Raw genomic sequence first — 26,837 nt, forward strand, 5'->3', positions numbered from 1 at the left:
ATTTTTTTTTCCAAAACCAATTATTTCAGCATCCTGGATAATGAGGGGCCAGATTTAAGAAAAAAAAAAAATCAAACTAAGGGCAGTAAGTGACTCCCCAAGGGAGTGGGAGGCAGCAGGCATAGGTTTGGATACTGGTACCAGAGGACTTTGGGGACACAGCACTTCTGAAGAATGACCTTTCAAGCTTGGAATTTGCATTGTTAATTTATAGGACCCGGTGTCTTGGTTGGAGAAGGGCTAAGCAAGGTGTTGAAATACAGGAAGAGTGGGTTTAGAGAAGGCAAGGCGTGAGGAATAGCTTTGCTTTCCACATTCCTGCAGAACTTAACCCTGGGAACATCTCATGGTCAGAACTAAGGCACTTTGGTTCAAGTTTATCTGAAACAAAATTAGAGTCTTGTGCTCTGTAGAGCTAAAGCTTCAAAGTCACATAACTGTGTCAGAACTTTTAAATTTCTGCCACTGCCAGGGGGCATTTGATCCAATCCTTTTAAATTTGCTCATTCATTCATTCATTCATTGTGCCAGAGGTTCGTGCCACAGCCCCTATTTGGAGGTAAACAGCTTTGATAGTCTCTCCCTCTAGCTTTTTAAGGTGGGACATGAACTAGGTATCAGGCTTGTATTTCAAGTGCCTATGCCCGCTAAGCTATTTCACACACACTTCTTAAACATTTAATTAATTCTGGAAAGAGTGAGTAAAGGACAGGCATGTAAGAAATGACTTGACTGTCAGAAAGGCAGTAAGAGCTTTGTCAGGCTACAGGGACACGTGCATCCTAATTTTGGAAGGGAGAGAAATTGAAAGGTTGGAAAAGCACCTGAAAATAATTATGGAATGCAAAGAATGCGGCCCAACAAGTCTAGAGATTAGAATACACTTTAATTATATTATTTAACTCACTTTAGAGTCCCATGTAGTCAAGATGTAAGAGACAGGAGGCGATGGTCATCTCTAAGTTTCTGATGGACCAAGGGGCACAGCATGCTAAGAATGCCTGTACTGTTTAATTTCAAGGAAGATCAGACTCAGCATCACTGGGTAATATGAGAGTCACTGCCCAAATCATGTGCCCTGTATGTCTATGTCTGTCCCCTGGAACCTCCAAGGTCAGACCCGACCGCAGGGCCCTCTGATCCGAGTACTAGTACTAGTCTGAGAACCGAAAATTGACTGACATTCTCCATTCTGAGAGAGCCAACGTTCCCAACTCTGATGATGTCCTTGAAGTGTGTTCAGTGTTTTGGCATAAGACAGATTCATTCCTGATCTGTCTCCCCAGGGAAGGCTTTTCCCTAAATAACTTGGGAAACCTGGCCATATTTTATTTTTAAATTTTCATTGTGGATGATGACCAATGGGAGAGGGGGAGGGGAAGAAAGAAGGGTAATGACAGCAAGACATACAAATGTGTGTGTGTAGGAAATATACAAGAGACCCCATTATTTTATACACTTGCTTAAAAGTTGATTAATTAAATTTAATGACCTTTACTTCTTCTAAAAGGCCTTCTTCCGAGGGAGCTTTTGCACCTTAAATAATTTAAAACTTATTCAAATGATTCTGCAGTTTACAGCTTTAGACCAAACTGTCCTTACAGATTGGAGCAGCAGTATTGTAACCTCATGTGTTTTTGCTAGATTTGATTAAGAGTTACTACATTTTATTTCTAAGTTCATTTAGTGTGTGCATTTGTGGAAAAATGTAACATAAATACTATGATAAATACGTAACTTCTATGATACCTAATATAGAAATATATCAAATTGTAATTTAGTAGTATTCTCTTCCAGGGTCATAGATCAATTGACATATGAAAGCTATTTTGAAAATATTCTAATAAATCTAGGGGATTCTGTAATCAAAAGACAATGAACTTAACTATTCAATTTGAATTAGATTTTTAAAATAACAAGAAGTACCCATATATACATGCACATGAATTTTTAAGTTTGATGATATTTTTTCTGCAGTTTTAGAAAAATGCTTCTACTCTGCCTGACCACATGAACTTGAGCGGTTAACTTGTGTGCCCCAAATAATTCTGCCTGTGCAGAGGTGTCAGCTCATATAGAACACCAGCCCCTCCTGGGAAAAACATTGCAATAATAATCACTGGCATTCTCATCAAGAGAGTAAGAGACTCCCATTAGCTTTCTTACACTCAGTTTAACTTAGAACATGCTGATGCCTCTGTAGGAGGATGGGACTTTGGGATTCTATTACTTCCCCCACCTTTGCAAAGCAAACACAGATCTTAACCCTGGCCTCACACATGACATGAATCACCAGAAACAGGCCCCATAATGAGTAGCCAGGACTTCAGGTATGTCACTCAGAGACCACCCTACTAGAGGGGGCCTTAAGATCACAAAGCCAAGGTCACTCATGGCAACCCTGGTAATTAGATCCTGATAATAGATTGAAGGTGTAAAACTCACCTCTGCTCACCAACAGACTAAACAACCCAGATCAAGAGAGATTTGGGGGTGGGGGGACTCATTACCCCACTACGGGGAAGCTTCAAAACCTGATCAGTCTTGACAACATAATGACACAACAGTGACCATTTTGAAACTAATTGCCGAGGTCTGGGTGAAGCCCCCGAGCCCTCTCTGCAGGTCATTAAGATGCTCTGTTCTGAGCTCACATTAGTCCGGCCTGTGTCTGTGGACCAGTTTCTGCACCTCCCTGAGTGTCTCACAGTCTTGCATCTCTTTGCTTTTCTCAGAGGACACCGATTTCACACTACAGAGGAAAACCTTCACTACAACTACATGTATGACAGCAAGCATGTCTCTTACTGTGAAGTGAGGGCATGTTCTCAGTGAGCAAGGGACAGAGACCACTTCTCATTGAGTCTCCTCTTTGTGGCACAGTGGCCGATGCTAACGTGTATTTTTCTCAGGAGAATTTTTTTGGTATAGAAAAGGCAGTCTGTCCAGTTACTAATCCATGGCTTTTTCAAGAAAACACACAACTGACAACTTACGAATAGGATTTTAAGAATTGAAGAAGGTCAGGCTGGAGAGATGGCTCAGTGTTTAAGGGAAGTGGTTGCTCTTCCAGAGGACTTCGGTTCAATTTCCATGACACCCTCACACAAACATATATGCAAGCAAAATGCCAATGCACATAAAATAAAGATAAATAAATTATTTGTTAAAAAGAGAGTTGAGGGGGCTGGAAAGCTGGCTCAGAGGTTAAAAGCACTGGCTGCTCTTCCAAAGGTCCTGAGTTCAATTCCCAGCAACCATATGGTGGCTCACAGCCATCTATAATGAGATCTGGTGCTCTCTTCTGGCCTGCAGGCTTACATGCAGGTAGAACACTGTGTATATAATAAATAAATAGATGAATAAAATTTTTTTAAAAAAAGAATTGAACAATGTCAATGCCTTTGGCTAACTTTCCTATCACTAGAATTGATTCTCTTGAGAGAAACTTCAAAGAAGTTTGAAATGATGTTGGTGGGTAACGAGTCCTAGTTAGCTCATCACTTACTAGTTGTGTCTATAGAAATGATTAGGTCCGGTATGACCAACATCCATGTGACAGCGTGTAGTTTAGCAGCTTCTGGTAGTTCAGCTCTCATATTGGAAAACTAATGATTGAGAATGACAGCAGAACTGTGTGTGCCGACATTGAGATGGGTAGATGGGAAGGGAACTGCAGCTGAAAACCTGTATGCACACATGTACACACACATGTTGTAAGCATGTATCAATCTGTGTATGCATGCTCACATGTATGTAGTATGTGTGTGTGCACACATGTGTGTACATATATGTGTGTGGAGGCCGGGTATTAACACTGAATATCTTTCTTGATCCTTTTCTGCTTCATTTACTGGGACAGGGTCATTTGCTGAGCCGGAGCTCACCAGTTTGACTCTAGCCAGGCATCCTGATCTGGGGATCCCCTCTCTGCCTCCCAGATGCTGGGTTGTATGCAGCCACCATGCCCACTCCACATTTGTGTGCGTTCTGGGGATCTGAACTCTTTCCTTCAGGCTTTCAAGACAACATTTTATTTACTAAGCCATCAAAATACATGCTTTAAAGGACAAAACCTTTCCAATCTTCCTTCTGCTGAACCAAATAACACAGTAGGCCTCTAGCTTTCAGTTGCTTGGTTAGAAAAGTCTTCAGGAGTGCTATGAGCTGTCAGACAGTGTTGGAATTTGGCTCGGTTCAGATGCTCACTGTTAAAATAACTTAGCTCACTCAGCTAGCAAAAATCGCATGAAGGAGGTTCTATATGCTAGAACAGTCCTCATTTTCTCAAAATTAAAGGTTTGGTTGCTTTTCTAACACAAGAGCTGAAACCATTGCCTGCCATGCTAGGGTCTTTTCCTGACTTTTAACTGGGAATGTTGGTCCCACAAGTCCAAGCCAGCTCAGAAAGGATAAGAATGATCAGAATGAGCTTTTCAAGTCTTTCAAGGTCAAGTGTATCCTTGTCCTGGGAAGGGTAGAATGTTCACTCCAGCCCATTGCAAACTGTGCCTCGTCTATAACACCTGGGAGTAAACTAAAGCAGCTGGAGAATCGATATCAAGCAGACTCAAGAGGAAAAAGAAATTTTACCTTTTTGGGTCTATGATCTTGTAGAGTTTTCCACTGTGAGTCTGGGTCATACTCTTACTGCTTGATAGAATGTAAACCTCTCCTGTTGAAAGAGAAACAATGAAGAGCAAATTCATAGCATGACATCACAGCCAAGCAGCTATCCTGGCTCTCCATCCATCCTCAGGAAGACCTGATGCCTACAGGCTGTGACAGCACCTTGTAATTCCACCTCTGTGGACCCAAACCACCTCCTCCCCATGTCCAGCCTATTCTTATTCAGGAGGATATTGCTTCTCACCTGGACCACAGCAAACATCTTCTTCCCTGGAATCCTCATCTCTGCTTCTGGTATGTGTTTATTCTAACCCCAGTGATGCTTTCAGGAGTGAAAGGATCTAAGTTAGCTCAACTGGGAACTTCCTGCTTTCTCATGAAGCTGCCTGGATAAACCTCTCCCTTTGTGCCTTCTTCTTTTTTCCTCCTCTCCATTCCCTTACCCTCCTCCCCTTTTTTCTTTCCTTCCCTTCCTCTTCTATCTTCTACCTTTCTCTTCTTCCCCTCCCTGGTGTTGCCCAGAAAGCAAACCCAGAGCCTCGTATTCTAGCCAAGCACTCTGCCACCAATGCCCGTCCCTGGTCCTAGTTCTTCTCAAAACTGAAGCTTGCCAATGACATTAAAGTTATACAACAGAGCTTAGGAATTAGAAAAGTGTAGCTTTTTGATTCATTTGAGTACAGTACAAGGACATCAAAGAAAAAACTCAGATATAAAATGTTTTCCCTCCAGAGCAAGAGCAGAAAAATCTCTTTCCTAAGTATTATATCCCAGTGTCTCAAATATATCCTGGACATGTTTCTGAGAGAGTTGCCCGAGTCTTTTATTAATCTAAATGAATGGCACCGGCCTATTTCTGTTGATTTCCCAATTTTAATGTATAAACAAAATCAACCTGGGCTTTCATTACAGACAGAATATTCTGACTTAGGAAAGAAACATATTCTTTCCTTTTTGTGCCTTAAAATTCATTTCTGAGGCTGAAGGATCCTAGTCCTCGTGGTTTGTTAGGGAGTAGTTAAGAAAAATACCACAAAAGCTACACCGAACTCTGTAATTTCCAACAGCAGACAGCACACAATTTCACTTTATTACTAATCACGTTCCAATTTCAACTCCCTTTGCTCATTAGGGTCTGCACTTTATTTTAGCTCATGGTTTTAGGATTGCAATGCGTGTCAGCCTGGCTCTGCCACCGGTACAGTCATTATGGCAGGAGTATATGGCAAAGAAGGCCTGTCGCCTTCACAGCAGCCAGGAAGCAAAGATACGGAGAAAAACAAGGTTCCAATACTCCCTTTAAGAACACCAAGTTTGGGGCTAGAGAGATGGCTCTGAGGTTGAGGGCACTTGCTGCTCTTGCAGAGGATCTGGGTTCAGTTCCTCGGGCACTCAGCATGCGCTGGTGTACACACATACATGCAGACAAAACATCATACACACAAAATAAATCTATTTTTAAAGAACACCAATTTTCCACAACTGAGGCTCACTTGCTAAAGCTATCACTAACCTCCCAACAGCAGCATGACATGGTAATGAAGCCTTTAACAAGCATCGGCTCCATACATTGATAAACACGCCAAATATATTGTCACATAGGTAGCCAATGAGGTCATTTCTGTTCGACTGGCAGGGATCTCTACACCTCAGATTATCTTGCACAATTTTCATTCTCAAATCAGCAAAATAACAATAGAGGGGATAAGTTAGCTTCAGATTCTGCCCTTTGAAAATATATTAAAGAGATGTGGGCAAGTGGAGTAGACAGAGAATAAAAGTATCATCTTAGTACAGGGATAGATACAGAGAGGAGAAAAGGATTATCAGAACAGGGATAGATACATAGAGGAGAAAAGAATTATCATAGAACATAGTGAAAATATCAGTAGTTGCAAAAAGACTCTCCCTTTGGAACTTAATTTTTCCCTTGTTTCTGCTTTTTAAACTTTTATATAATCTCTGAAACATAAACAAGATATAAAGACCCTTTGCAGAAAGGTTACTGGGAAACAAGGTATAACTTTACCATCTTAGGACTCTCTAGGAGGTTGCTTTTGCTGTGGGTACATTTGCAACAAAGGGAAGAAGAAACTGTCATTCTATAGGGCAGAACAAAGTATTCCAAGCAAGGGGTGAAACTGGAACTTAATGGGGCACTAGACATGGTACCTAATTCATCTTCTCCAAATCCCAAGATGTGACCCGAGAAGTAGCCACGACAGGAGCCACTGGCGCCCAGACAGAGCGGCTTTTCTTGCCATTGCTTGGTCACTGGGCTTTGCTGGAGGGTTAAAAAATTCCTATAACAAAACACACCACAAAACCCACAATGAGAATACACCTTGCTTTACAGGGTACTCTAAGATGTTTTAGAGTAGACATTGCAATGAGGAATTGTCACACCAAAGACACCACTTCTCAAAGGACAGGGTCTGTGCCCTGTAGTGGACAGGAACACTATGAAAATACCAGATGAGGATTAGGGACTTGAAGATAAGATGTGGTTTAAAGGCGGCATTGAAAACAATTCAAGAAAGAGAGAGCCCCTCAACACCTACTCCCAGAGAGGATACTTCCCCGGTGGCTCTCAACTGCAGGCTGTACTGCATGGGAAGGGGTGGGTAGAGTGCAGGCAGGCTCGGTTCAGTTCTTTGCCTATTACAGAAGCCAAGCACATTAGGGCTCCTCTTGCCTGAGTGTCAGCAGCTCAGTAAAGAACCTCTCAGCATGGGTTTCTTCAGTTCCTTATCATCTCCCACCGTGAGACCTTGAAAATTTAGGCTACATTTTTATTTTGTAGTACCTACTTATCATATTGCACGGTGCTGTTCAAGATCCTGAGGGTTTGACATTCCCAAAATTTGTAGTCTTCCAGAATAATATTTTTAAAACAGCTTTTACAATTCCTTTAAAGCAAGTTTGGGAATTAGGGTGAGAACAATGGGAAAAGTCAAAATAAATGGAAAATCCCTCAGAGGACTTTGTCACCTTTAAACATTATCCCTGTTGAAAAGAATCTCCTTGGAAGCATCTCTTTCTTCAACTTAACTTCCAGATGTGGGGAAGCACCAGGAAGTAGTAACATTTGTGTGTTCAAGGTCTGACTCTGGGGGATAGACACTTGGATCGCTTTTGGTAGTGTGCCAAGCAATAGACTTGTCTTTTGGTCTAAAGACCTGTGGTGTTAGGAAACATACCCATTGCGATCTCCGAACACATAGCTCCCATACAGTCTTTCAGACTGGCAGCCTCTGTAAACAAATCCACCAACCAAAGGGCCGTTACTGAATGGCTTAAATTCTAGAAGAGATGGCTCACTTTCTGAAAAAAAAAAAGTATTAGAACTAATGAAGCATTTCCAGGAGTAAAAGTGATACAGGCCAAGTAATACGTATTATAACAACAACTTAATTCCATATTGTGTTTCATAAGGCGAGACACAGGTCCTGTTCAGACACTGATGAGAATAACAAAACTCTTTCTATGGCATCGAGGCTTAAGCTTTAATGAACCGAGAACGCTCACCAGGACCTTGCCATTTCAATTGTCAGGACACACCAAAATTCCAACCCAATCCAAATCCAAATATTTTGAAATCATTGTTATTTACTGTAGAACCAAAATACTTTAAAAATTGAGTTTTGAACAATAAATGTCCATTACAAAATGGTTCTGCTTACATTTAGTAAATCAAATCAGATCTGTCAAATCATATAAAATGTTTCAAAAGTTTTAAAGGTTCACACTTTAATGGAAATAAAAACATAGCACATAAAAGGTCTTTAAACCCACATTTACTGTATTCTTAAGAACACTGTTTCTTTAGTGAGGCATGTTAATGGCTCTGCCTATAGACTCACAAGGAAAACAATGTCTGCTCCAGACAGTCCTTCAAGCTACATGTGGCAAATTCACCTGACAGTTACCTCTCATGCATTTAATGTCAAATAAGTCACAATCAACAGGCAGTACCTTAGGTAAGAACCTTTGTAGCAGCAGTCATTTTGAAGACCCCTTTCTTCCCATATGATTAGGATAAAGCTTGGAGAATACAAATTTTAAATACCAACTCCAGGACGGAAGATGTAATTGAATGTGAATACCAGAGTCAGGCTACTCCAATTCATAGCCGTCCTTTCCTATTCAGATAACTAGTCGTTCTTTACCTCAGTGTCCCCCTCTGTGCAATGTGGCCTGTAATAGTGCCTGTCACCTACAGTGGGTCTCTGAATGTCTTCACAGCGGGAGCAGGGTGAACTTTGAATGTGTTTCAAAATACATAAATGTGAGTACTGTTAATACTCTAGATGGTTTTCTCTGGAAGTTCATTTGATTAGTAAAATTTAATTAATTCTCCAGATATTATGAAAATCCATTGAATTAGTGTAGCTTGTTAGATCTTTTTTTTTTGTCCATACCATGTCATTCTTTAGTTTGGCTTTTGTAAAGTGTTCACAAACACACACACACACACACAATCACACAGGGGGTGGGGGGAGGAGAAAGAGAGAGAGACAGAGAGACAGAGACAGAGACAGAGACAGAGAGACAGAAAGATAGTCAGAAAAAAGCAAAGTAAAACAACCAAATACCACATGAACTAGCACAGTGGCCTCATGCCTGGTGCTAGGAGAAATAGCCCTGTTGAATGAGTCAATAGAGGGAGTAATCAATTTAATCATCTCAATCTACTCTGCCCTCTAAGTCATAATAGTGCTTAATATATTGTGACCTTCAAAAGGGAGAGTGTGCTACAGCTTTGAAAAATACTGAGTGGTTTGGACTTCATTATCCAACATTTTGTTTTTAAGTTCTCTGTAAATACTCCAGTAATCATGTTATTAAAAATAATGTTTAAACATTTTATTCCCATGACTTGTTTTTACAAGTCAATTAAGTTGTTTTCTCTAAAAGAAATCCATTTTAAAATTATTTTTATTAGAAACATTATTTTCCTAATTGCTGAGACTTGCATGTTGAATGTTCAGCAATTTCTTACCTTTAAGGCTTATTTCTCTGTATATAAATGTCAAGACAAGTTCTCCTATATCATAGTGAATAAGGAGAAATTCCTCACCTTGGGTCTTAGAAGAGCAAAATACAGCCGCTGACTTTTGAGACCATTAAACTATTTGAACCTACAGAGAACCATTCAATCCATGGGAAAGGTAATTAGGCAGAGAACCCCTCGGGGTGTAGGGGAGTCCTTGAACCTTTAAAAATGGAGAGATTTACTCACTGGCCTTTGCCAGGCCAATGTTTTTGTGTTTTCTCAATGCTCATTATGCAAACTCTTTTTTCTCTAATTAATATACTAAAACCAGTCTTTACTAAAGGAAAGGCAGCCAGGTATGCTTCACTCACCATAATCTCTTCCTTTTATTATCTGTAGGATTCTTGCTGATGATCTATTTTTCCCATTGGAATCTGAGCAAAGTATTGTTAAATTGATGTTTATATCAGTGGGATGTCGATCCACAGCACATCTGCATAATAAAGAGGCAGATACTCATTAATTTCTCCCAGGGTCTCTTCCTGACAAGGAAAGGAAAGCTTTGTGGGCTGGCGAGAATCCTATGAGCAATTTAGTTTGGATATTCTTGAAACCACTGAAGGAAACATCCTGATGAGTTTGTTTACTCTATTGAAGCTAATGACCTCGGGAGTGTGTTTCTTAATTCTTCTGGCTATCTGTCTTCTAATGAATGTTCTCACTATCTTAAGAACCTTTGTTAGCCTATTGGTAAGGATTGCCTCATTGGCAGAGTTTGGAAATATGAATCAATGCTACCATCAACTCATCTGTGCCACATAGGGTATGTAATTCGTTAGTGTTAAAACTAGTGTTGTGTTTCTTACATAGAAGACTTGCTTTAAAAAAGTGACATCTATTTAGTGTGTGTGTGTGTGTGTGTGTGCGCGCGCGCGCGCGCGCCTGTGTGTGTACTACAGCATACTGTATGGAGGTCATAGGACAATCTGTGTAAGTCAGTTTTCTTCTTTCTCTCTGTTCTTGGGATTGAACTAAGATGTTCAGGTTCCATGACAAGTGCCTGTCCTTACCGAGACATCTTGCCAGTTGCTGAATGATTATAGCTTAGTTCTGAGGGTTCCCACTTGTTCCAGTCTAGGAACAAAGGCACAGCTGCCGTGTGTAGCATGGAGGTCTGTCACCTCTGCCCTGTCCTCACGTCCTCCATACTTAATGTGGAGATCAGGATCCCTGCAGTTCTAACCACCGACTGAACTCCACAAGGGTCAAGGATCCCTGTATTCCTGTTACCTAGGCTAGGCCTAAGAGGCCACAATATTCCCTGCATGTTTAAGTGAAGAAGAGGCAAGAATTGGAGGAAGAATGAAACCTAGTGAAATGTCTGAACTCTTCAAAAATGTAACAACAACACAACCCTTCAACCAAACAAAATTCAAGCAAAAAACAGTGTTCTTGCTATTTGGGAAGCACGTAGTCTCTGTTGTAGGGCTGAGGGGTACCATTCTGAGAATTACTGGGGTTTTGGCAATCTCCTGGGTCTTGATCCATCAGATGACAGCAGTGTTACCCTGCTCTTAGCCCCTCATCCCAGTTCTGAAATCCAAAAATGTTTCTACACATTGTCAAATGTTCCCTGGAGGCAAAAGACATTCCATTGAGCATTGCTTTTTGGGCCAACAAAATACATTAACTACTTATAAACCAAAGTACTGAGCTATAAAATAAATTAAAAACATTAAAAAACTGAGAGTAGGGACCTCAGAGACAAAGAGCCACTCAGCAATTATTATGACAAAACAAAACAACAACGGAGTGGTCTAAAGAGTCCAGTCATGACGAAGAAGCAGGAGATGGGGCAGTTCTACAGTGACAGGGCCTTCACTGTCCTCTCTGACAGTGACTCCTTCAATACAATATCTGTCAGGGCTGGAGACACAGGCATGGCATATTGTGACTTAATGAGAAACTTTAGTCCCCACAGGGTTAGAGGATTTCTTATGCTACTTTTTTTTTTTTTAGATAGAGAATCAATGACAAAAAGAGATTTTATTATCAACAAGAAGCAGCTCATGTTGAAGAAGAGATTGTCTTTTCCCGCATGAGCTGACTGGGGGCTGCAAGTGTCATGCCATCCTCAGACTCTCAGCTTCTTATGTGCAAAGGGAGCCAGATAGTGAAACTGACCAGCCGAGGCTATGGTAACGGATACCTGCAGCAGTCCACTTGTCTAAAAGCAACACGGAATGCACACCACCAAGCGTGGGTGCTGATGTCAATCAGGGACTCTTGGAGACAAATGATGTGCCAACGCTGTCTCCTTAGTTTCTCACTGAAAAAATCCTGCTGGGGATGGTGGTAAGCTGGGGTATGGGAGGACTATAATGTGCACATAGGGCTTGCACCACTAATCTTTGTAACTTATGGTCACATTCACTGTGAACTTATTAATTAGTCTTGAAACTAAAAAAAGAAGATGGTGCCTGGGAGATGGACCCATAAGAAGACTACTTCTTGTACAATCAGGAGGACCTGAATCTGATTCCCCATCATCCTCATGAAAGTCAGACACGACACAAGCCTGTAACCCAGTACTGATGTCTGTTGAGGGCGGTAATAGGTAGGACAGAGCTTTCTGACTAGCCACCCTCACTGAAATATCTGGCTTCAGGTTCAGTGAGACATCTGTCTTTAAAAAATGAAGGAAAAGAGAAAGCTGGATGATAGAGAGGGGACATGTGACCTCCTCCTTTACTGTACACTCTACATGTGTAAGTATGGGTATGCATACACATTATGCACACAGATTAAAAAAAAATTAAAGGTGCTGTACAGGCAGCTATCACACAGTACTACCAAGAATAGTAGTACCTAGTTTAGCACCATAAGACAAGGTGTTTAATGACAGTCAGCTTTATTTCTAGCTAATAATGGTTTTAGTTTCCTTTCTCTTCAGTAAGTCTCTGTCTGCCTGAGATTCTCTGGGAAGGAAGCAGAATGCAAGTAGAATTTTTCTTTAGCCCTTGATTGCCAGAGGAGGCAGGGCTCTGTGGCACAGGCATCTTGCCACAAGTAGGTTCTGGAAAGGGCCTCATCCTGTGTTTTTGGACTGAGGCTTGGACCCCCAGGAAGGTTGCAAGAACCCTCCGGTGGGAAGGTGGTGACTCAGGCGGCTTCACTTCAAAGTGCTGCTTTGTGGTGTCTGTGCGTTCTGAGCTATAGAAATGGAATGTGACAGTTTCCCCCACATCCTGATCCCACCTTAAGTATTCCCTGCTGAACAGATTTTAAGATCTGTGGAGATGCCAAAAAGGAAATGAACTGTGGACTTGGGCTTTGATGGGGCGAAGATGAAGGGCACGAGGGATTATAAAAATAAAAAGTTTGAGAAATATTCACCTTGCACATAGTGAACACTCAATAAACATTAAATAGCAATAATAACTTAGCTAATAAATGAATGAATGTGGCCACATACCCTTCAGTCTGAATGATAGACCAGACTGGACGTGGTTTTCATCAGAGAATTTCTGTTAAAGTTCATAGAATGTTTAAAGTGTGCCTGAAATCCTTCACTCTACAGACGTCTTAGTTTTCTGTTCTTTATGGTTCATTATAGTATAAGCAGAAAACAATAGACATGAATTCCTTTAGAATTTGTAAGTTTCTGAGGCGTGAAAGACATTAACATTTACCTCAACTTCTTGAAATGAGCACTACTATACCATCTTGTACTAAGGGTAGCGATGACAGTAAGGACTGCCCAGGTGTGAGGTGTGAAGTGCCAGGTGTGAGGTGTGAAGTGCCAGGCGTGAGGTGTGAAGTGCCATTCTTTGTCCTCTTTCTATGGACTCTTATATAATCCCAACAGAGTCCTTAGCATACACTTCTCACGGCTCCCATTTAGAATATGTGGTATTGTTTGAATGGAGCCCTCTGCTCTCACATACTGGGACCCTCATCCCCATGGCAGTCTGTTGTGCAGACAAGATTCAGACTCTTACTGTAAGAGCAGTTGGTTGCTGTAGAGTGAGCTCCACATAGGAGGATGAGTTTGGCAACTTCTGTCTTCTTCATGCTCCTTTGCTCTCACCTTCCACCATGAGATGAGGAAGAGAGAGAGCTGTCAACAGATGCCGAGCAGGTGTCAGCATCATGGCCTCCGACTGCTCGGCATCCAGAACTGGGAGCCAAAACCCATATATTGTTTATAAATCACTCATATGTGGTATCCTGTTGAAACAGCTTAAAGCAGACCAAATCAGCAAGGAAAACAAAATTTAGGGGGATTTAAAGAAAGAAAGCTAAAGGTTATCTAATAGTAGTCTCGGCAGTTTTCTCTATGAACTTGAGTTTCCCCTTGTCTAGTCTTCAGTAATCTTCTCCACACATGAATGACAGAAAGTGGGCTAAGTAGTTGTTTAGTTAATGGCTGGTATGATTTTAGAGGTACAAAGGGATACTATCCCTTGCTACTTGGTGGCTGAATATCTTACTTTTCTTCCTAGATCTTAAATTCTGTCTTGTTTTGAAAGCAAGGATGAGATAGGCAGATGTCCTCACCTGCCTGGATCATGGAGGCCGTGGGCAAACACTTCTGGGGGCTGGTTGGTGCTGTTGAAGTGGGGGTTACTCCGTGGTATGGAATAAGGCACATTGCACATGTCAGTGTCCACGTCCAGCCTCAGCACAGAGCCTGTGAAGTCACTGAGACATTGGAGGGGAGTGAATACACGCGGGTTGTTTGTCTCACCTGCACACACAGGCAAGCCTGCTCTAACAAGAAAAACCATCCCTTCAGTTTGACTCAAAAGTTCTTGATTTCCAAATTCCGTGTGGCAAGAAGTGAGACCAGGAAAAGATTGGATGCTAGATGTGGGGTGGCCTAGGATGTGGGATAGTGTGCTGCTTGCTGTGTGTGCGTGTGTGTGTATGTGTGTGTGTGCGCGTGTGTGTGCGCGTGTGTGTGCACGCGTGTATGTGTGCACGCGTGCATGTGTGTGTATGTGCGTGTGTGTGCGTGTGCATGTGTGTGCGTGTGCATGTGTGTGTGTGAGTGTGTGTGTGCATGTGTGTAATCTGTCCTCTTTCATCTTTGCCAGTCTAAGTATTTTATGTTCCCCAAGACATCAGTTCATTAGCAGAGTGTGGGGCAGCAGCATGGATGGATGGGTGTGGGGGAACAACTGGGCCCAGAGGAAGAGAGACACAGTGCTTGTGTGACAAGGCAGCATTTGTAGCAATAATTCTTTTAGGACAAAATTCAGCATAAAATAACCTCATGTTCAATCACCAGACATAATCCTCAGTTATTAGTTCAGACCCTGTGTCCTAGCATTAAGATCACGTTAGTGTCAAAAGGTACTTGTTGGTAAGCAGTCTGTTACCTTAACCCGTCCATCTCCTCCATGTCATCCAGGGTGATCATACCGTCCCCAAGGATGACATACAAAAAGCCATCGGGACCAAAGAGCAACTGTCCTCCAAGATGCTTCCGGTGGAGTTCAGCAACTTCCAGAAACACCCTGGCTGTTCTCACATCGACTTGATGGGGATTTTTCCTGCATGATGGAAGGGAGAGAACGCCATGATATTGCAGATATAATGTGAATCCACTGGAAAGGAAGAGGTGTACAGACGCACAACCACACTTGAAATAGAGCCAATTAGAATGACATCCCATTAATCTCTGTGTTTTAGGAACATGATTGAAGTTGAGATAATTGAGAAAAAATACCAAAGACACTATTTTATTAGATTTCCTTTACACACACGGGGCGGGAGGGGGGAGAGGGAGAGGGGAAAGGAGAAGGAGAGAGAGAAAGAGATAGGGAGAGAGGGACAGAGAGAGAGAGAGAGAGAGAGAGAGAGAGAGAGAGAGAGAGAGAGAGGTATACACTATGTTTTAAGTCATGGAATGATTCTGCTCTAATTACTACTAATTTATGGCAATAGTTTATAAATGGTCTGCAAAGAGATGAAGAAGAGAAAGGAACACACAAACTTTGATCTTCCATGCACTTTAGTTAGTGATACCTGGATACTGTGTATTCCACAACCCTAAGAATGTGGTCGTGAGGCCCGATAGCCCACCGTTCCTGGTTGGTGGTATAAGACACATACAGCTTTCCATTTGTCTTGTAATTGGGATGGAATGCCAGGCTTAGCAGTCCCCTTTCGTCTCCTCCCTGCAGTCAGATGGAAAACACAAAGAATCGTGAAGTTAATTATGTTCTTTATTGTGTTTCAACTAGAACCCCGGAAAAGGGTCTCTTTCTTTCTTCTGAGTAATCTTTGCCCAACCTCTTTTCTTTTCTCCTTTGCCTACCGCACAAAAAAGGATTATAAAACACTTCTCTATGTGGTGTTCTTTAAAGGTTAGAACAGGACAATTGTCCTGTGCAGTTATCTATTCATGAGACCCTTATGCTACTTTAATCAAGTGATTTGTGCATGTAATCTTGGGAATTGGGGAGAGCAGTTTAAGCGCTGTGAGAAATTCTTTTCTGGGTTACGAGGTTGCTTGTAGTGCATGGGGACAAATAAAAACGGTTCACAATCAACAGTTACTTCTAATCTAGCTCACCAAAAAACCTAAAACCTAGTGTGTGCTGCCAGCTCCCACTGTCTTGGCAATATGTTTAGAAAGCAGTTAAATTGCTTGTGTAATGTATAAACCTTTGTTTCACCCGGAGGCACCGACATCAGTTGTCACAACGATGGTGGTCTGTACATCATAGCTAGGTAACAGCGGCTTTGGCCCATCTACGCAAAGAGGAGGTATTCTTACATGCATCCCTAACTCTGCAGAAAGTAGAAGGATGATGAGCTGGGAGGAGATCGAAAGGTCAGGACCAGAATCAGGGTGGGGGAAACACTAGAAAGAAAAGGGAATGCTAAGAAAGAAAAGAAAAATCTCAAACAACTCTTTTGTTATTATATGAATGTCAAAGACTGTATACTTTAGACATGCCAAATGCTAAAGCAATTAAATTATCATCATGTTCTGAAATAGAAAGACACTTTATCTTCATTTTCTGCTAATTCAGCTTGTGGACATTCAATATGGCCCTAGCATCTGCTTTGTCCCACAAAGTAGTCTAGGAATGTCTATCTTGGAATCAAAGCGTCTGAGATTATCTAGATCAGAAACATAAATACCATGTTCTAGGAAATGAGTGAATTTTTTTCTTTGCAGTCTGGTGAGTCACCCACAGCAGTGGTGGCATCCTTTGTCAGACACTGAATTCTACAACCTCTTATCCTCTACTTATGCCTGTAATTTCACATCTGGTTTGGCAAAATACAGTGAGAAATTAACTCCTGATGTGTTAAATAGGGGAAACCCTACAATGCCAAATCTTTGCAGACCATGGTCAGTAACGGTTGATCGTCATGTTGAGTCCTACTACACAGCATTTGTCACCAGCACCGAACAGTACTGGGTGCAACTTTTGTGCCACATCAGTCAGAGAACATAAAGTTTTAGGCATAAAAGTTTATTTCAATAAACTTGTTTGATTTGTTTCATGGCTCCAAGATAAATTTGTTTGGCTACATAGCATCCAAAGTAGAAATAGTCAGACTCTGAGAGGTGCATTAATTATACACTGGCTGGAAATGTCTGGGACCTACTGAATCATTTATCCAAGCATTAACCTTTTTGCACATTGCCATGTGCCTGATTTTAACTTTAATCATTAGAGTCAGATGCTAATGACTATGATTTATGAATGAGCCTCTGCTTTGTGTGGATAATTTTGTAATAATTATTTTAATACAGAGTCGATGCTGGTGTTTTACTGTTCTCATCACTGGAGATAAGTACCATTTGGCTGTCTTAGGGAATATCAGAAGCTGAGATGTATAACCAAGAACTGAATGTACATTGCACATTTCAACCACATTGACATTGCATGAGGAGGCCCAGTGGTAGAAATTTCACCATGATTAATTCTCCTCCCCAGTATACTCCTCTCTAACCCTGTGGGACGGGTTAAGTGCTACATATCTGCTTCACCAATGGCTGTGGTCACTGTAGAAAGCCTTAAGCACTTCCCTGTAGTCTCTAATCAAATAGTCAGAAATACAGCCCGAGGAGGAACGCAACAAGGCTCAGAACTGCGTTGGTTGCTTTCAGGAATTAGAGCTGTAGAATGAGCTGGTCAGAGGTGACCAAGTGGAACTGAACTGCAGACGTATCTACAAGCACGAGTAGGCATTTGTTCACGTTAGAAACACATGGCTCACACCCATGAATCCAGGAGTATCACAGACATTTACTAAAGTGACAAATTCAGAGAACAAGTGAGTTTTGAATGAAATAGATAATATATTTTTAAAAAGTCAAGAATTCCATTTTTTTTCAAGTTACAGGATTGATCCGCTCTGCTCTTTCAAATCACCTTCTGGATGTAAAGCTGTGTTCTGATTGGTTTGAAAACTTGACTACTTAAGCCATTTCCAACAAAATTTTTTCCTGACCATATTAGTATGAGAAAAATTTCATGTGTTATATGAATATCATGGTTGTCTCTAATAGCCAGCCAAGGCTGAGAGATTAGAAGGTCTGTTAATGCTCCTACAGAACCAAGAGACTAAAAAATATTTTCAGTGAAAAATATCAGTGACAGGTGGTTCACCTGAATTAGCTTTCACAGTGATGCTGTCTATTTAATTAAAATATGAGCAAATGCAAACCTGCCTTTCATGTCTAGCTCATTTTTCAAGGTCTACATGAAGAAGTACGCTGATTGGCATGGAAGGGTGACTTCATGCCTGGGTCAGGAGCCTTCTTACAAGGCCTCGAGTCCAAGTGACTGTGCACACAGAATCATGAGACACAAACAAGAAGCTAACAGGGCAGACATTGCAGAACAGTTGTCATCTGAAAAGCTCAGGCTTGAGAAGTTCCCAATTAAGCTAAAAAATAAAGGAAGAGAGGAAAGAAAGGTTTGCAAAAATCCCTCATGCTACTGTAAGTAAAATCACTGTTATGTGTTAGGGTTTCAAAATGGATACACTTGCCTCTCTGACTAAAGGCTGGCATCTCAAGGTAGCATGCCTGCCTCACCTTCCCTTCCTCAGCCCTCCAAATACTACAGAAGTCTGGACAGCTCCACACCAACCGTAACAGGATACTCAAAAGAGGATTGTTGAATGATTTGAAAACAATGTTCTTAAACCGTTTGGAATCTTGAGATTGACCCATGTTTCAGAGGAAGACAGTCAGAAAAGCTTCTCCAGGGACTTTCAATAAAAAGCCAGCTAACTGCCATTCAAGTCTTAGGAGCAGCCTCACAGGGTCCACACCACAGAACATGAAATTAACTCCTCTAACTAAGTCCTGAAGGCGTTAGTGGATCAGATCTCCCCTTGCAATGCTGGGATAAATTCTACCTTATTGAGAAGATCAAAGTTCTAGCTAATTGTGAAAGAATATTCTTCTTCGTATAACAGGAAATGTCCATTTGAGAAAGATAAGTGATCATAAGATGATTATCACAGAAAATACATTTTTTCCTCTTTAAGGGAAAATTTGAGGTATTTATCTTTCTCTCTGATACTTTCTGAAAAAACTTTATATTTTCTTTCAGAACTCTTAGATGTATTTATCTTTATGTGTCTGAGTGTCTTTCGGGAATGTTTGTCTGTAGGTGTATCACGTGCATTCCTAGTGCCCCTCAGAGGTCAGAAGAAGGTATTAAAGCCTCTGAACTTAGGGATGTCTGTGAGTTGTGGGTTCCGGGGACAAAGCCCAGGTCTTGTGCAAGGGCATCAAGTCCTCTTATCTGCTGAGCCGTCTCACCGACCCCCTCCCTCTACTTTCAACATGGGCTAAACTTAATTTATTCTGAGTTTTTCTCTCTCATTTGTTCATTCCCTTTGTGGAATGCTGACTTGAGTAGTTTAGAAAGGGGCAACATGGAACCGGAAGCCAGAAGCACCACTACTCATGTTTAGTTTTCCTTAGTGTTCTTGTCCATGCCTAACTAACTGGCTGACTTCACAAGCAGACTTCCTTCTGCTGCAACCCTTGCTGTCTAACGTACTCTCAGTGTCTAGGGATTAGCCATGAGGGTATCTTTGAAGTAAGCGATTGTGCCTACTGCATGAGCATTTTAAACTAGTTTTTCAAAATGGCTACTACAGACAGGTGTGATTGCATATACCTGTACCTCCAGCACTTGCAAGGCGGAGGCAGAAGTATCAGTAATTCAAGGCCAGCTGTCTTACATAATGAGTTTGAGACCGGCTTGGGCTACCTGCTTCCAAACAAAACAAAAACCAGAAAAAGGAATCCTGACCATATATGCCTTCCTTTTATTAGACATGACTTCCCCACCTATAACATGACCCTGTGGCACTCAGCAATGAAGAAGCATCAATAGTCTTATAATCAGATTATTGCTGCCTTGACCATGAACAATTAACAGTAATTGAGCAGATGTTTATTGAATACCTACTAGGTGTCAGGTTTTGCTTGGCAGGGAGGATAAGAATTCTGGGTGCTCCAGGAGCAGACACCACTGTGATTTTCAGGGGTTTCGTTCCCACCACACTCCTCTAAGATGCTGATGTTTTTGAGTTGTTAAGCAATTCTGCATCATTAGAAATGGGCATTTCCCAACAACAGGAGTTGCAAATAGATAAATATTTGGGCTATCTTTTCACCAAAGGTTCCTTTGTATGAATATCTGACTGAGTTTTCTCAGGTACACAGATTTAGTAACTCCAAGACTTGGTAACGAAAAGGAAAAGCTTGGCTTCCTAGCAGCTAAATTACTAATAAGAATTAGGCAAGTTTCTACAGTTAGGGCATTCTCTTACATGACACCAGAGCATAGGTAGGAGGACAGCCTCAGGTAAAAGAGTTGTTCACTTAATCCCAAAAGAATCTCTCAGACTTAAGAGCAGAATAGGATAGTGGCATCTTTAATCGTTTCTGTCACATGTCTGTCCTGTCAGGCTGATTTTCTCATTTCCTCTATTAGCTGTCACCCCTTGTCTGAGTCCTGCTGGTACACAGAATAAGATGGAAAAGAGGGTTAGCAGACCTGGCAACTGATATGGCAGCTTCTTGTACTGTCCCTTGCTTTCTGTGAGTCTAGAACTTTCTGTTATCCAGATAAGAGAAAATACATAGTTTTTTTAAATTGTCATTCCAAACACAATACCAGATTATATCTTTACAAAGTTCATGACAGATATATTTGTGATCTTGGTCTGTACATTAAGATTCCATGTGGGCCTCGAGGGTTAGAATAAGTCTCAGCAGAGCTGCCTTCTTTACTGGAGTCTCCAGGGGATAAGTTGTCTTTTTTTTTTTTTTTAACCCATTTCCAATTTTAGCAGCCTCTTCCATTCCTTAGTCCATGTGTTCTTCCTTCCATCTTCAAAGACAGCAATAGAAGGCTGAATCCTGAATCACACCCATCCAGTCCTCCCAGTCCTGCTTTCTGCTTTCAGAAATTTGTGAGCACCATGAGTCTGCCCAGATAGCCCAGGATAGACTCCCTATGTGAGTGTAGGTTAGCACTCTTAATTCCTTTGTACTTTCCTGAGGATATATCTTGGTCAGGGATAAACCACAAGAATCCTTTAATCTACTTTTTAAAATGGGATCCTAAGCATTTAAAACTTGAGTCTTTTTTGGCCATAACCTCTGGTGGTGGGGCTTATCTACACGGTCACCAGAAGGCACAGAAGGAAAGCCTGTCAAGGCACAACTGTTAATTTAGCTGCCAGCCTAGAAATTGGTAGGATAAAAAGCTGAGAGGGTGGGGTACCTTCGGCGGCTGTGCCCAGGTACGCTGCTGAGAAATTACTCCATGCAACAGATCTAGTGTCCTTACTTTTTTGGAGGATGGGAGAGCAGAAGGCCATTTTAGAGTGGGGACACGAGATAGAGATAGGGAGAGAGGGAGGGAGGGAGAGGGGAGAGTGTGAGGGGGTTGGGTTGTTTTTAATGGGCAGCACACCTGGCACCTGGCTACAGCAGGTGGTGCCATAAGCTGCTAGGTCTCTGAAAGCAGGCCAGTGGGGACACCTGATTGCTAACAGAAACGATCCTAATGATCTTCAGAATGAGTGAGCACCCATCAGAAGGGAGGGTGAAAGAGGAGAAGACAGTTGTATAAAAATTATTAATATGCATAAATTAATCAAGAGCAAAAGTCCTGTGCCAGCTGCATGGGTCCTCATGACCCAGGAGATATTACCAAATATGAGAAAGCAGGGCTGATAGGAAATCTCAGCATCTTAAGTTAAGACTTTACATTTTTACTTTAAACTATGTCCTATATTATTTTTCTTTGCTTGCAGTTTTGAAATATACTGTAGGGTACTTTTTTCCCCCACCTTTTGGAAAAGGTAAGAAACATTGTTTTTTAGCAGTTCTAAAAGTGTAATTTAATCTCTGAAGAAGAGCCAACTCCCATGGGGATCTTGAGAGAATTTATGGGAAGGAATACATGCATAATAAAAGGTACAATTTGTCTTCGTCTCTAGTTCTTGGCCCAGAGTCCCAAAAACCCTTGGTATTTCCTGAGTGATAGGAATGTCTTTTTATTTATAAAACACACTTTCAATTACACCTGAGCTCTTGCTAATGGGGTGAATATTTATGGACCTCTAAGTAGGTCAAGAGTGGAATTAGCAGCCTAAGAAGTCAACCCTGTGACCAGAAAATTGAAACCTTTAGCTCTTCTCTCCCCTCACCCTGAGAGGAGCTGAAGACTAAGTTCAATTACCGGTGGTCAACAATTTAATCCATTCTGTCCATGTAACAAAAGCTTCATTAAAAACGCTTGGGCTTTGGAGCTCGTTCAGTGGGTAAAGTGGTTGCTGAGCAAGTGTGAAGACCCAAGTTCAAACCCCAGAGCCCAGAAGACCCAAGTTCAAACCCCAGAGCCCACATAAAGCTAGATAAGGTCCATCTAATCCCACACTCTTACTGCTGAATAAGGGGAGACAGGAGACTCCCCGTGTGCTTCCAGGCCAGCACACAAAAACGAACAAGGCAGAAGGCAGGGACTCACCCCTAAGGCTGTCCTGTGTCCTCTGAATGTGCACCTGCCGACACTCACGTGTCCCCTTTCTCATCCTAAATGGTGGCGTCAAGTCAGGTTGGTGCTTCCATGTGCCAGAGGAGTTTGTTAAATAAGGGAATGGCCTGAACACGAGGAGCTCTTTGGTTCAATGTATGTCCTGTGGTAACACTTTTGAGATATTCTGATGTTCAGTTTGCTAAAACATCTCCAAAAGATGAAGGAGTTCAGTACAATTAAGTGGTTTGAAACACAGCTTCTTTGTAATGATAAAGGAATAACACCACGAGCTTACAAAAAAAAGCATCATCTCTTAGAAATAGCACCACACGTTTTCCTGAAGAGAGATTTTAGGAGTGTCAGTACCATTTAAAGAAAATAAAGATTGTCTCCTATGCTTTTAGGCTTAATAAAAATAACTAAAAGTGTAAGTCATTTCATGGGATTAAAAGTATGGAAAAATGAGAATTGTTTGGAAAAAGAAAAAAGCATTGCAGTTCACTAAATTATTCTGTTAAAACCTACAGGCTAAGTACATTTTAGGTCTTATTTTGTTAAGTATTTCTGGATGAAGGTGTAGCTTGGTGTTTAAATGTATGTTTCATGTGCACAAAAGGCTCTTTGTACAATGCACACACACACACACATACATAGACACATGCACACACCATTTTTAAGATAACTGTAAAAGGGTGAAATATTGGGTAATTACTTTGTTAAACACAACTGAATGTCAGTTATGTAAAACAGGAATTAGAACAATTTTCCCTGAGGCTGGAAACTTCTTGAAGGTGTGCCCTCACAGCCCTGGGAAGACATGTCATAACAGTAGCCTGTGCTGGGCCCTTATGTCCCAGAGACTGCACTAAGGAATTTTTGAGTGCTGGTTTCAACTCTGCAGCAATTTCAGGGTTTAGTACTATGTCACTATTGTCCTTTTTTTTTTTTTTGAGAAAGGATTAATGAATTTGTCCAGAATGCATAATTAGAAATGTCAGGGCGGGGTTCATCTGTGATGGAAGTGGTACCGGTGTCACAGTCTGGGATCAACTATTTCCTAAAACACAGGGCTAAGTCTCCTCTTCAGTCTCTGCTCTACAGCTGAAATGGTTTTCGAATAGTCAGGCTTGGCTTTCAGAAGTCCTGCAGGAGAAAAAGGTGAACTCTGTATCTTAGTTATTTCACCCAATAGGTATTAGTTCAACTTAAATAACGCCGTTATTTTTTTTAACATACACAGTCCTATATATTTCTGTTTTCTTTTAAAGATGTTTTTCCCTCTGGAAAATAGTAATTTATTTTTTTAAGCATATACTTTCAAAAGTCCAAAGAGAAGGAATCTGGAATATCAGCTTTTTTGAGCTAGAAAAAAACAAGCAAGGCATTTACATGGAGAGAGAATTGTCTACTTGCATATAATGAAACATGAAAATGTATTTATGTTGCTTATTGGTTTTATAAGACTGTAGGGGCTTATACAATGATGCAGACAGCAGACCCCACAGGCAGGTTAACCTGAACTTGTGCTGTGTTCACCAGCTCCCTACAGCATCAAGTTACAAAAACCCCCGACATTTCGTTGACACCTCCCCCAAAACCTGTCATTTTTGTTATCTTTAACAAGAGAGTGTTGTACTGATAAAGGGGCTATCAGAGACACAAACAGGTCCTCACTTATGCCAATTTCTGTGCTGTGATAAACAATCTTACCAAGGCCAAGTGAAAATTGTCTGACGCCACCGCTGTGGTGCTGTGGGGAGCCTCTGAGAGGCTCCACCCAGCAGCCAATGGAAGGAGATACAGAGACCCACGAGCCCAGGGCGTCTTACAGGAGAGTTGGGAGAAGGACTTAGGGACAGGAATCCCACACGAAGACCAATAGAGTCAACTAACCTGGACCCTTTGGGGAATCCCAGAGCCTGAATCACCAACCAAAGCGCAAGCATGAGCTGGGCCTAAGCCCCCTGCACATATGTAACAGATGAGCAGCTTGGTCTCCATGCGAGTCTCCCAACAGCTCGAGCAGGGCTTGTCCCCAGCCTGCTGCCTGCACGCGTGTGAATCTCATTCCCCGAAATTATCTGTCTTGTCTGGCCTCAGTGAGAGAGGATGCAGCTATTCCTGCAGCGACCTGATGTGCAGGGCGGTTGGGGGTGAGGAGGTTAACACCCTGAGGCAGACTTTTCCTTCGCAAATGAGAAGGGGAGGGTGGAATGGGGGGAGGATCTGTGTGTGGGGTGTACTATGAGGAGAGGGGGGTGCTGATACTGGGATATAAAGTGAATAAATAAATAAGTAAAACCAAAAAAGTCTTCCATAAAGGGTGCTTCCAAGATTGATGATGAAAACATGCAGTGGACTATGGCTCTGAAGATTATTTTAGAACAATGCTGGCTGACATGACACATGCTTATTTATATTCCAAGCTTACTAACTTTAGATCCAAAGTTGATCTGGTAAGAGGCTGTCAATTTACAAGTACGGGCCAAACCTTATAAATAATTCCTTTGAGACAAAGGGAAAATTGAGAAAATACTTTAACTTCTTAAGACTTTCTTATAATTCTATGTATTTGTTATCTATCATCTACTTACCTATTATCCATCCATCCGTCTGTCCATCCATCCATCCATCCATCCATCCATGTATCTATCTATCTATCTATCTATCTATCTATCTATCTATCCATCCATCTATCTATGATTATTTATTTAAGACAGATCTTTACTATACAACCCAGAGGGGCTTTACCTTGCTATATAGTCATAAGGTCCTTGAACTCATGATGCTGATGCCTGTTTTCCAAGGGCTGAGTGAACAAACAAGCCCAAGTTCAAGTTTATTTTACTCTCTGGGTGAACTGTCAGTCTATTGTCTTAATACTTGGAATTAGTTTCTTTGAAAGTCTATAATGAAGACAAACTTTTAATGAGTTCATAAGAATCAGGACTATATTTTCATAAGAATAAAAGTCATTTTTATGAATTATTTGCAATATTAGATTTTTATAGTGAAAACAAATGAAATAAGATGAGCTGTAAGTTTTCATTCTCCTCTGGAATCTCCATGGCATTTAGCCTGACTATTGGGTTTTAAACAGACACAGGACTATAAAATATATTCCTTTCGTAGTTCCATGTGATTTATATCTATGTAGTTGGAAAAATAATATTTTTTCCTGCCAGAAATGGAGAAATTTAGGGCTTTTTCAATAAAGGCAAAAAGAAAACCATAAACAATAAAAAGATAAATGCTCCACTCCAGCAAAGTGTATAAACTTGCTTTTAATGAATTTGACTTTCTGGTTTTATAAAGTTTGCTTTTTATGATGTGTGGCTAAGACAGTGATTATGCAGCTAAAACCATTATCTTCACATCGTTCCTAGGAATCTAAGGCTGGTGCACTTGACTTCCCCAGTCATGTTTCAGGGCCCTTTCTCAGTGTGTGTTTCCTCCTGTGACTCCACAGAAGAGCTCCAACTGACTTCCATGAGCACAAAAATTGAGCAATTAAATAAGATTTTTGCTTTGAAAGGGAACCATGAAAGAAAAAAAAAAAACCCAACCAACCCTAGCAGTTTAGACCACCAAGGAACACTAATAAATTTAAGGAAATATGAGGTTCTCTTCATGTGACCTCTCTTGAGAAGTTATATAATAGATTGCTGGAACTTCAAGGTCACATAAAAATTATGGCACTTTAAAAATTATTTTCTGAGTTAGAGTTTGAACGAATATGATTTATGTGTCAATTAAACTTGCAAGTTACCAAAGTAGCAAAATCAAGTTGTTTGGGTCTTTGATATCATCATGAAGCACCACTTTTATAACATGATTAAAGCACTGAGTTCCAGCCACAGCAACTGAAGGACCAAACCAATCATCCGTTTTCATATAAAGTCACTTTTACCACAAAAGCAGTCATAATCAATAATTAGAAAAAGCATGTCTTGTGCCTCTATATCTAAATTGAGAAAATACGGTTGGTATTTTATATCTTATGTACTTATATTAATTGTCATCTTCCTCCCCTCCTCCTCCTCTTCCTCCTCCTCCTCTTCTTCCTCCTCCTTGTCTTTTTCCTCGTTCTCCTCCTCTCCCTCCTCCTCCTCTCCCTCTCTCTTTCCTTCCTCCTCTTCCTCTTCCTCCTCCTTTTCCTCTCCCTC

The 26,837-nt window shown here is 41.2% G+C and overlaps 1 protein-coding gene across 1 annotated transcript in view; it reads right to left on the minus strand.

The window, feature by feature from the left end:
• The window catches only part of Hhip (hedgehog interacting protein), an 83,278-nt gene that overhangs the window by 10,572 nt on the left and 45,869 nt on the right, over positions 1 to 26,837 (minus strand). The window contains exons 5-11 of the mRNA XM_028753412.1: positions 15,659 to 15,810; positions 15,010 to 15,183; positions 14,186 to 14,329; positions 9,997 to 10,118; positions 7,830 to 7,953; positions 6,802 to 6,932; positions 4,594 to 4,675 (exon numbers count right to left, since the gene is read on the minus strand). Coding sequence (XP_028609245.1) covers positions 4,594 to 4,675; positions 6,802 to 6,932; positions 7,830 to 7,953; positions 9,997 to 10,118; positions 14,186 to 14,329; positions 15,010 to 15,183; positions 15,659 to 15,810 — 929 coding nt within the window. The remainder of the gene's footprint in view (positions 1 to 4,593; positions 4,676 to 6,801; positions 6,933 to 7,829; positions 7,954 to 9,996; positions 10,119 to 14,185; positions 14,330 to 15,009; positions 15,184 to 15,658; positions 15,811 to 26,837) is intronic.

This window comes from Grammomys surdaster, unplaced genomic scaffold, assembly GCF_004785775.1.
Source record: "Grammomys surdaster isolate TR1022 unplaced genomic scaffold, NIH_TR_1.0 125947, whole genome shotgun sequence".
NCBI classification, from domain to species: domain Eukaryota; kingdom Metazoa; phylum Chordata; class Mammalia; order Rodentia; family Muridae; genus Grammomys; species Grammomys surdaster.